The sequence below is a fragment of the Microtus pennsylvanicus genome, chromosome 7, assembly GCF_037038515.1.
Source record: "Microtus pennsylvanicus isolate mMicPen1 chromosome 7, mMicPen1.hap1, whole genome shotgun sequence".
NCBI classification, from domain to species: Eukaryota; Metazoa; Chordata; class Mammalia; order Rodentia; family Cricetidae; genus Microtus; species Microtus pennsylvanicus.
Window position 1 is genome coordinate 22503842 of NC_134585.1, and position 10307 is coordinate 22514148.

The 10307-nt window shown below is 51.8% G+C and overlaps 1 protein-coding gene across 1 annotated transcript; it reads right to left on the reverse strand.

Annotated features, from left to right (window-relative positions):
• Positions 1–1658: 1658 nt before the first annotated feature.
• Nodal (nodal growth differentiation factor) lies at positions 1659–8146 on the reverse strand. Its single transcript, XM_075978864.1, has 3 exons — positions 7951–8146; positions 3147–3862; positions 1659–2461 (listed from the first exon to the last, which is right to left on the reverse strand). Exons 1-3 carry the CDS (start codon positions 8144–8146, stop codon positions 2309–2311), a joined length of 1065 nt encoding a protein of 354 aa, XP_075834979.1. The 3' UTR covers positions 1659–2308.
• Between the last annotated feature and the right edge of the window lie 2161 nt (positions 8147–10307).

Below are 10307 nucleotides of genomic sequence, written 5' to 3' on the forward strand. Positions count from 1 at the left end.
GAGTCCTTTGGGATGTTCAAGGCATCCTGCCAATGCATGGACCAGATCTGGAGCAGTTGTTAGACACTGGTACCCAGATACCCGCAGCCAGTGGTCTTGCAGCTAGCATGATGAGCATAATCAACACATGTAGTTAATCACTTTGTGCCTCCAGCCCCAACTTGACATAGGCAATACCTTGTCACTAGGGAACTTCATCCCAAGTTCACAGAACAGCCAACACAAACTGGAGTCAAACAGCTTGGCCTTCAGCCCTGCTGAAGTTCTGGCTGTGAAAGAACTGCAGGCACCTGCTTCCTAAAGCCCCCGAGAGGCCACTTCACTCCACTTGAGCTGTTGATAGTGGGCTGAGTCCTGAGGATCAAGCCTTTGGTCTAAGATAGGTTAGCCTAGTCCTCTAGATCCCATCCAGGTGCCCTGCATCTCTCAGCACTGCTGGGATATCCATAAAGGCCTTCTGGGGTAGCATTCAGGAAAGCCCTTGGAACAAGTGGATTCCATAACATTGTTTCAAAAAATAAAATTTGGCTTGGCATGGCGGTAGAGATGAGTAATCCCAGCATTTGAGAATCGGAAGGAGAATTGCCTTGAGTTTGAAGTCAGTCAGAGCTAAAGGGAGACGCTGACTCAAACCTCAACGCGGAACCCTGATGACTGAACTGCTCAGCTCAGAGCTTCTTAGACCCAGCTCTGCTGCTGAGTCATCTTAGTCAAGCCCAGGCTAGGTTGTAGCCAACCCAGTCCCTGCTTGGACCAGTCTCACTGCCTTGATTCAGCCATGGCTGGAGCAAAGGGGACGGGCATCCTAGGAGGAAGAGCTCCTGCAGACCTGCACACCCCCAAAGCAGCTCCATCCCCCAGCCAAAAGAACAAGCAGATACCTTAGTGATGGAACTTGCCTCCACACCTTCCCCCCCAACACACAGGAATTCTGTGTGTAGCCCTGGCTGTCCTGGAACTGCTTTGTAGACCAGGCTGGCCTTGAACTCAGAGATCCACCTGTCTCTGCCTCCCCAGTGCTGGAATTAAAGGTTTTGGTGTTTGTTTTTTGGGGAGAGGGAAGTTGTAGTAGAACTTTCTTTAGGCATCTGAGTTTCCTTCTTCTCTGCTGCCATGCAGAATCAGGAGCTAGTCATGTCCCGTCCCGCCCCCCCAGAAAGTGGTTTCAACAGGGCTTAGCAGGTCTTATGCTTTAAGGTTTAAAATCTCAAAAGTGGAAGAAGGCCCAGAGGACAAAGATCCATGGCCCTCCCTTTTAAATGCTTCGTTTTGTTTATTTCGAGACAGGGTCTCACTGTGTAGCTCTGACTGTTCTAGAACTCACCATAAAGACCAGCTCTGCCTTCCAATTGCTGTTAATTAAAGGTGTGCACCAATAGGCCCAGCTTTTCGTGCTGGGGTTTAATCCAGGGTCCTTCATATACTAAGTAAGTAGCTGCCACTGAATCATAATCATTCCCTAGCCCTTAGAGGTACTTCCTACAAACCAATCAGGCTCTGCCGCTTTTTTCACACACATCACACAGCCTCTCTGCAAAATCTATGACCACAGCCCCATGCCCTGCTGGTTTGGAACCTCAGAACCCCAAAACATAACTTGAGAGCCTGGGGTGATTTCTCACTGATTTTTAATAGACTTGGGTTATGTCTGCCAAGCAGACGTCTGACAGCTCTGTCTTCTGTAGTCCACCATGGCCAGTCCCTCTTGGATAAGTGCCCACCTCTCTGGTCAAAGGCACAGCTGGCCCTGGGAGAACTGGACAGTGGCTTTATTGTTTAGGCAACTCATTAGCAGAGATCATAGAGCCCCTGAGGAAAGCCAGCCCGTTAGCGCCAGCCAGCTAGAAAGTTGTGGGGGTTCCCCTAGCCCAGCTTGAATCAGGGAGAGCCAAATGGCTAGTTTTAATCTAATACAATTATACTGATCTTTAGGGAGGGACAGCAGGTCACAGCCACTTTTAAGAATACAGGAAAGCTACGGGTAGCCTCAAAAAAAATAAATACGTATATACCTCAGCCTTTGCACACCATTTCTAGGGCTTCAGAGGTTAAAGAGCACTCGTGAAGTTCAGAACCCCTATTTCCAGGGAGCCCAGCCAGCCCCTGAAAGGTTTCCCTATTCCTGCCTCCCCACAGGTCTCTGGCCTGGCAGGTCTAAGAGCCCTGTAAGCACAGGGGGCAGGACTTCCTCTTCAGCTCTGGCAGGCAGAGCCCTTCCGTTTCTGCTCCCTGGATGGACACTATGCGTCTCCCTGGAGTTTACCAGCATTGTGGAGGGCAAGCGGATTCAGCACTTGCCCTGGCTCTGTCAGAGGCACCCACATTCCTCCACAATCATGTCCTTATGGTGTTCCAGGAGCACCCTGCCATTGTCCACGTAGAGCATGCTCAGTGGCTTGGTCTTCACAGGGGCACAGCACGTGGAAGGGACCCGGTGGGGCTGGTAGCGTTTCAGCAAGCTCTGAAAGGGAGGAAGGAGAAGGAGGGAGAGGCAGAATTAGTAATTCTGGCTAAAGTGAAAAATTATCTTCATAAACAATAGGATGCTTCACGTACAACCAATTCATGAACCCCCATGTCTGTGAAATAGTCTGTTGGCCTTGAAATAGACAGACTTTGGAGAAGTTTAATGTCAGACAAGCAATGAGCGGGAGGAGGAAGACTCATCCAGTCCTAAAGTCCATTTTGAATGTCCTTTCCCAGAATGTCAGGAGCAGAGATCCTGTGTTCTGTTCCCATCACCTAATTAAAGGAACAAGGAAAAGCTGGGAATGCAGCTTAGTTGGTAGAGTGTTTGCCCAGCATGTTTGAGGTCCTGGATTTGAGCCCCAATATTGTAATAACTAGGCATAGTGGTGCATGCCTGTAACCCCAGCACCAGGGGGAGTGAATCCTGGGCCATGTTTGGAGCTGGCCTGGCGTGTGTGTGTGTGTGTGTGTGTGTGTGTGTGTGTGTGTGTGTGTGTGTGTATAGAGAGAGAGCGAGCTCCCGGGATAACCCCACAGAACAGGACTCAGTGCTGTGACAATCTACATCCTCATAGGAGCAAACATGGAAGTGCTTAAATGACCAAACCCAGTTATCTCATCACAGTCTTTAAGCCCCATCCCATGTCTAGCAGCCTGTTCCATTCCAGGTAACATACCTGGATATAGGCGTGGTTGGTAGGGTGAAACTCCTCCCCCACAGGGTTAGGGCACTCGCCCTCACAGCGGTAGGCATTGTACTGTTTGGGGTAGATGATCCAGGAACCCCAGCCAATCAGGTTGAAGTCTACCTGGAACTTGACCCTCCTACACAGTTGGCTTCTGTCTGGCATGTGATGTCTGCGGTGCCTTCTGCCCCATCGGCCCCTCTCTCCAGACAGCTGTCCCTCCTGGGCCCGCCAGGAGCTTTCGGCTTCCCAGAGCAAAGTGGCGCCGCCCAGCTGCCTCTGCTCCTGAGGCCGGTTGGAGTACAGCATGAGCACATTGTCGCTGGTGGTGGTGACAGGCAGGGTGCGGGGCTGATGCCAGCACTTTCCTTTCAGACTGGACACCTGCTTCTCCAGTGCCCTGGGGTTCTTCAGCCACTTGGAGAGTGGCCTGGTGACCTCCAGGACAGTGTTGCCCGAGGAAAAAGTGACCTGAGACGGAGTGACAGTGAACTCCTCCATCCGTACTCGCTCCAGGCAGTCCGCTGGCTCCTGCTCTGGGTCCATCTTGGCCTGGTGAAAAATTTGAATGGTGAGTGGGCCCTCAGTGGGGAGGTCCATAGGGCGGGGCAACTGCAACCGGAGCTCCGCCCATGCCAGGTCCTCTTCTTGGCTCAGAAAGGAGAAGTCGAAAGCGAAGGTCCAGTTCTGCCCACTCACTTCCATATCTAGGGGAGAAGTCGGGAGGAAACAGGGTAAGAGGTCTTTCTGTCAGCCACCAGCTGGGTCGGCTGCCTGTCACCCATCTCTTGCCCTTGCCCACCCCCATTGGTTTTTAATATCATCGAGTCCATTTTATCTATTTTGGCATTTTATAATAACTCAGGCAGAACTGGAACCTGATATTTGTCCTAGACTTGCCTGGAACTCTGGGCCATCCTTCTGTCTCAGTCTCTCAAGTAATATGTTAAGCTCTCATATATGTGTGTGTGTGTTCTCATAGTCCCATTTCAGAGATGAAGGAAAAGTAACCAAAGGGCTGAGGATGTAGCTCAGTTGGTCCAGCTCTGGCCTACAAAGTACAAAGACCCAAATTCAGTCTCCAGCGCTGTATAACCTGGGCGTGGTGCAGCAAGCCCCCGACGTCCTCCAGAGTTAGAATTGGAGGGTCAAAAGTTCAAGGTCATCCTCAACTTCAGTGGGAGTTCAGGGCCAACTTGGCCTTGAGAGTGGGGGAAGAGGGCAGCCAGGGAAAAGGAGGAAAGGAAGGAAGGGGGGAGAGAGGGAAGGAAGGACAGAAGGAAAGGACAGGAGTAAACTTGAAATCCCTGTTCTAGCCATCTAGAGGACAGTGGGTAAAAACTGGATGGCGCAGGCCTTTAATCCCAGCATTTGGGAGGCAGAGGCAGGTGGATCTCTGAATTCTGAGTTTGAGGCCAACCTGGTCTACAAAGCAAGTTCCAGGGTAGCCAGGGTTACACAGAAAAAAAACCTGTCATGAAACACACAGACACACACACAGACACACACAGAGAGAGAGAGAGAGAGAGAGAGAGAGAGAGAGAGAGAGAGAGAGAGAGATATCAAGAACTAGGTGGCTCTGCCATCCCTCGCCCACTCATCTTACCTGACCTGGGGCTCTACTTGCCTTGTTGAGCCTTGAGCAAGCCACCCTCTCTGGCCTGTGCTTTTCCTTAGTGGACAGGAGGGCGGCTTGCTCCAGACATGCTAGGTAGATGTAACTATCACAGAAACCCCAGAGCTCTCAGGAAAGAGCAAGTAATAGGGCCACGCTGGCTACCCTCTCCCCACCTGCTCCTCCATAGGCAGCAGATTGCTTCCATCTTCCATCAGCTTTTCAGACCCTTGGTTTCCCTATCCAGAGTTTTCTATCTACTCCCAGGCTGCTCATACTGCCCTCTTGTGTCAGGTTCTTCACATGGGTCGGGCAGACCCGTGGCAGGAACCCAAGAAAGAGGGCGGCCCTCACTCGGTGAGATACTGGGGTAGTAGATGTCTGGAACTAGCGTGCATTTATGGGTTTTAAAAAGTGATTAACTAGGGGCTGGAAAGATGTCTCAGCAGTTAAGAGCATTGCCTGCTCTCCCAAAGGTCCTGAGTTCAATTCCCAGCAACCATATGGTGGCTCACAACCATCTGTAATGAGGTCTGGTGCCTTCTGGCCTGTAGGCACACATGTAGACAGAATATTGTATACAGAATAAATTTTTTTAAAAAAAATGATTACCTAAGTGAAAATTGGTCACTCAGGCTTGTAATCCCAGCACTCGAATAGCTGTGGGATTTTGGCCAGCCCAGCTATAGTAGGAGACAAAGCCTGTTTCCTCTTTGCATTACAGCCATGTGTGGTGGCACATGCTGATAATCCCAGCACTTGGGACACTTAAGAACAGGAGGATTAGGAATTTAAGGCCAGCTTTGGGGACATAGCAAATTGGAGGCCAGAGGCAACTACATGAAACAACCCTATCACAAAAAACAAGAGAACAAAATAATGGATGTAAGGACATGGGGAAATAAGAGGTTTAATTTTTTACACTTATCTGGTGTTTCCGGTTTGTTTCAGAGTCTGTTTCATTGGAGATAAACAAAACAAGGACTCTAAGATGGGCATATTAGTAGTCCTGGAGGCGGCAGGGATCTGGGACGCTCCTGGGTAGCTCTTAGCTTTTTAACCATCCCCAGACCATCTTTGAGTTTAGGCGAGTTGCCCACAGACATTTGCAGCTTCTGCCTCTGGCAGCTTCTCCCCGCCCATCTCTACCCGCTTTCTCAGTTAAAGTCCACTTTCTGTCCTCATTAGTACCATCAGAATACAATAACTATTAGCCCTTGCCTAGGGACACCTCTGCCCTTGGGAGCTAGGTGGTTTCCTCTAGTCACTCCGGCCCCCGTATACTAGCAGCCTGTATGGGATCTCAAAGTTTTATCCTAAATATCTGCAAATGGTCTTTCAGAGGCAGGTGTTCCTGCTTCATGGTCAAGAGCAGCAGCCTGAGTCCCCCATGACTTGAGGAGTTGTCCTGTCGTGGTTCCAGTTTGTCATTGGTCAGTTTTCCTTCTCTGGGCCTCATTTGCCTTCTTATAGAAAGAAGGGATGTTGTGTGCTATACAAAGCTCAGGAATGTGGTAGTCAGGTAGCTAGGCGCTTCATGGAGACACAGTCGCTAATAACTGATGGCCGGTGTTCAGGCAGGCCAGGAAGAAACTGCTTCCTCTCGGGCTGCCCCCAGGGTATCCTGGGATAGAGGGTCCTCCAGATGCCCAGATGCAGCTCTAGCTCATTAAACAGCTGATACTGAATACTGACGAGGAAGGGGTTCACGGCCACCCCCGAAACCCACTTGTGTGCAAGAATAATTAGCACATTAAGCCACCTCCAATTCTAAAGGAAAGAGTTGTTCAGGCCATTTGCTTGTCCCTGTCCTCAACCAGGGAGGTAAGAGGCTATCATAAGGCCTTGTCATTTTCTGCTTTTCTGCTCCCACCCCCCATGCCAAGGCTTTACAGGAACCGTCTTCCCACCCCACCCCCCCCCACCGGTACTCCCATTTGCACATGAGTGAACTGAACACTGAGGCACAGACAGACACTAAGATTCCAGCTGACAGACCCCACTGCCACTATGACGGGGCAGATTACACACTGACTCAAGAGGAAAGTCGGGTGACCTGGAATGCCGCTCTCCCAGACTCCCTCCAGGCAGAGCCCCCGATTTACAAAAGTAATGAACAAGTGAGACTCGGGCGACTGCGAACAGAACTGGATGAACCCTATCAGTTTTCCTGAATCCCAGACTGTCCCATCACGTACGTAAATAAACCTTCAAGAACTTCCTCTGCCCCACCCTAGGCGGAGGGGCCAAGCACTCCACCAATTCCCCAGTGCCTCGCCCTCCAGGGTGTCCTAGTCCGTAGTCCCCCAGATGACCCTTCAGGAGAGGGTCACCGGCAGTCTCACCCCAGACGCCGCAGGCAGGGACTAGGGACTCCGCCTCCAGGTCGCGAGGGCCGGCGGGCGACTGGTCAGACCGGATTAGCAGATGTGGATTGCGTCCGGGTCCCGCGGAGGGCCGTCTGGCCCCCGTAGTACAGAGGCGCGAGCTGGCCAAGCTGTCCAGGCCACGGGATGTGGATTGCGCCCGGGAAAGGAGTCCCGAGTCTGGACTCCTTCTCCTGGGCACCCACCTGTCGATCTTCTCTGGTGAGCAACACTTAGATCTCTGGGTCAACTATACACACACCTCGATCCAAGGAAGTTCTGAGCCCGGGGTCACCCAGGACACCTGACACAGCCCAGCAACGAGAGCTACCGGAGTTCTGTAATTGCGGCACCCGGTCCCTAATTTTGGATCCTTAAGCCCTAGTTCCAGGTGGCATTTGCGGCAGCTAAAACTCAGTAACGACCTATTCTATTGTATATCTGGTTCGTGCAGAGCCTTTCTGGGGGCGGGGCGGTGTTGTCATCCAGTCCTCTCCATAAGTCTACAAAGGAGGTTTTACGATTTCTAAACTACAGATAGGTAAACTGAGGCTCCCAGATGCTCAGTGGCGCGATCGGGGCCTCGCCCTTACTCTCTAACACCTAAACTAGAACCCGAAATATAGTGGCCCCTGGTGGTGGCTGAGTTCCTCTCCGTCCCGGCCACCAGCGCTGTTCCTTGAGCCTGCCCACGCGGAAACATCGTTAAGACCAGACCCTGAACTACCCCTTGGTGCCCAGTCCCTCCGCAGTCACCGCGCGCCTCCCGGGCCGTGCGCCCTTGGGTGCTGGCGAGGCCAGGCTTGCAGCCTACCTTGCGCCTGGAGGCTGCGGATGATGTCCGCCCGAGGCAGCGGGTCTCGGTAGAGGCTCAGCATGTAAGCGAGAGGGGACGGTGACGAGGGCTGCCCCCGTGTCCACAGAGGAAAGGCGGCCACCGTCGCGGCGCGAGGCTGGAGTAGGGCCCACCAGGCATGGACAAGAAGGATAGGGAGACAGTGGGCACTCATGGTGGGCTGGATGAACCCGCAAACAGCGTCTGGGTCTCTTATATTTCAGCCACCGCTGCCCCGCCCCCTCTCATCCTTCCTCCTGAGAGGCCTTAAGAACCTATAACCCCCTGGAAGGGTAGGGCAGGGGAGCCCCTGCTGGAGGAAGGTGTGATGTGATGAGATGTGACTGATAAACTGGGGTGGGGGTTTGAGTACAGAGACTGGGTCTGGGCTGTTACACACATTGCCCCTCTGCCTCGCAAAGTCTTACTGCTGAGACAACGGTCTATTACCTGCTACGAATTGTGCTTCGCTGAGCTGGAGGTGTTTTGGAGCCCTGGCTTCAAGCCCAGAATTACAACAATGGCTTCCCTACCTTGCCTCTTCTGGACCCCTGGCGGTCCTCTCCTTCTAGCTCATCCAAAAGCAGGTAGGGAGTGCTGGGGTGGGGGGCGGGGCTCTGTTCTGGGCACCAGGCCAGCCAGGGGTACAGCCTTCATTGGCAAGTACTGGGTACTGGGAATTTGCAAGAACAGAGGAAGGCCCATGGTGACAAAGGTCAGTTTTCAAATACCAAAGCGCCCTCCTGAGGAGCAGAGGAAGACCCAGCTACAGCTAATCCAGGTGTTTTGGGTGGTGACACAGGCTCTTCCCTGCTTGCTAGGGGAGTTTTCGAAGAGGAAAGGAAAATCTGGGGCCTGCTGGCTGTATCTCCTGCCAACAGTGGCAGGGCGCCCTGCGAGGTCTTAAGACCATTGCTCCATCTCACCTTGTCTGCCCAAGATGGAATTAAATGACTTGTGCTTTCTCAATCAGTCGTATATGTTTGCGCAGAATAAATATGTTATATCCATGAGGAGTGTAATTTATATTATTTATCTTAAGGACTGAACCTTTTTTTTCCCACCACACAAATGACTGAATTCGTAGGAATGGAGTCATTAAGAAGAGAATCTTGGGAATGGAAAGATCCTAGGCTTTGTGTTCTCAAAAGGAAAGGCGGGATCAGAATTACCTTTTAAAGAAATGTAAATTCCTGTCCCAATGTCCGCCCCCTGTTTTCCTCCGCTATTGCTGGCTTTCTCCTTAGCTGCTCCCCACCCCCACCTTTTAAAGCTTCCAACTAGCACGTTAGCAGCTGGCTAACATTTACTGAACACCTACTACGTGCTGAGGACTTTACACACTCTTTCACAGGCTGGGATGTGAGCAGGTGTTAGGATAGGGCAGAGACTCCCTGGGGCCAGTAGACCTGCCTGATCTTGTTCTAACCAGCTGGACCGAGGCTCGGGTTGCAGGCTGCCGCAGGTCCTGATGCACTTTCGCTGGCTTTTCCTGACCTCCCCACTCGATATCATTTGTCTGACCCAGGCATTTTGTTTTTCCCCAAGCGGTCTCATGTAGCCCAGGCTAGCCTTGAACTCATTTTGTAGCCGAGGATGACCTCAAAATTTTATCCTCTTGCCTCCACCTCCTAAGTACTCAGATTACATTTACAGGTGCCCTGGTTTACGTGGTACTGGGACTGAAGTCTCGCGTGAACTCGATAGGCACTGAGCTTCACTTCTAACCCCAACTTCAGACCCAGGGTACGGAGGAGCAACACGTCTGGACTTGCCTGAGGGTGTTTGTTAAACCCAGGCCTCCACACTTCCCGGACCTCGGAATTAGAATTCAGAGAGAGAGGGCGCGGCGATCTGCATATTCAACGAGCACCCCCAGTGGTTCTTATCTGAAGGTTTTGGAAACCTGGGTGGCCAGGTAACAGTTTGTAGGATGTGTCCCGAATAAAACAGCTGGAGAGATCTCCGCCTAAGCACTTAAAACTAAGCGCTTGAAGGGCTCTAAACTCCTTTGAAAGGATTATACATCTGGCTGGGTATTGCTGTTCTTGAGCACTGTTACTTGGTGGTGTTAGGAGCTCCTTCCCTGGGCAACAGACCCCTCTCCAAAGGCAGACAGCACTGGCAAGGCTACACAGTGAGATTTTGCCGTGTCTGGGTTTTATGGTCTTTTCTACCTTCAGCTAGAAGCGTCTCCTAATGGTTAAGCTTTTGGCCTTTGTGCTTCTTGCACATAGGAAGTGTAAGAACTGAGTTGGAGGTGGTGGTGGTGTACACCTTTAATCTCAGCACCAGAGAGGGAGAGGAAGGCAGATCTCTGAGTATGAGGGCAGCCT

What these genes read in the sequence shown, in the direction of transcription:
- Nodal (XM_075978864.1), bottom strand. Translation starts at nt 8,146, where the DNA reads ATGAGTGCCCACTGTCTCCCTATCCTTCTTGTCCATGCCTGGTGGGCC. An exon ending in CCGCAGCCTCCAGGCGCAAG is followed by an intron (nt 3,863 to 7,950) that starts GTAGGCTGCAAG and finishes CTTCTCCCCTAG; the next exon opens with ATATGGAAGTGAGTGGGCAG. An exon ending in CCAACCACGCCTATATCCAG is followed by an intron (nt 2,462 to 3,146) that starts GTATGTTACCTG and finishes CCTCCCTTTCAG; the next exon opens with AGCTTGCTGAAACGCTACCA.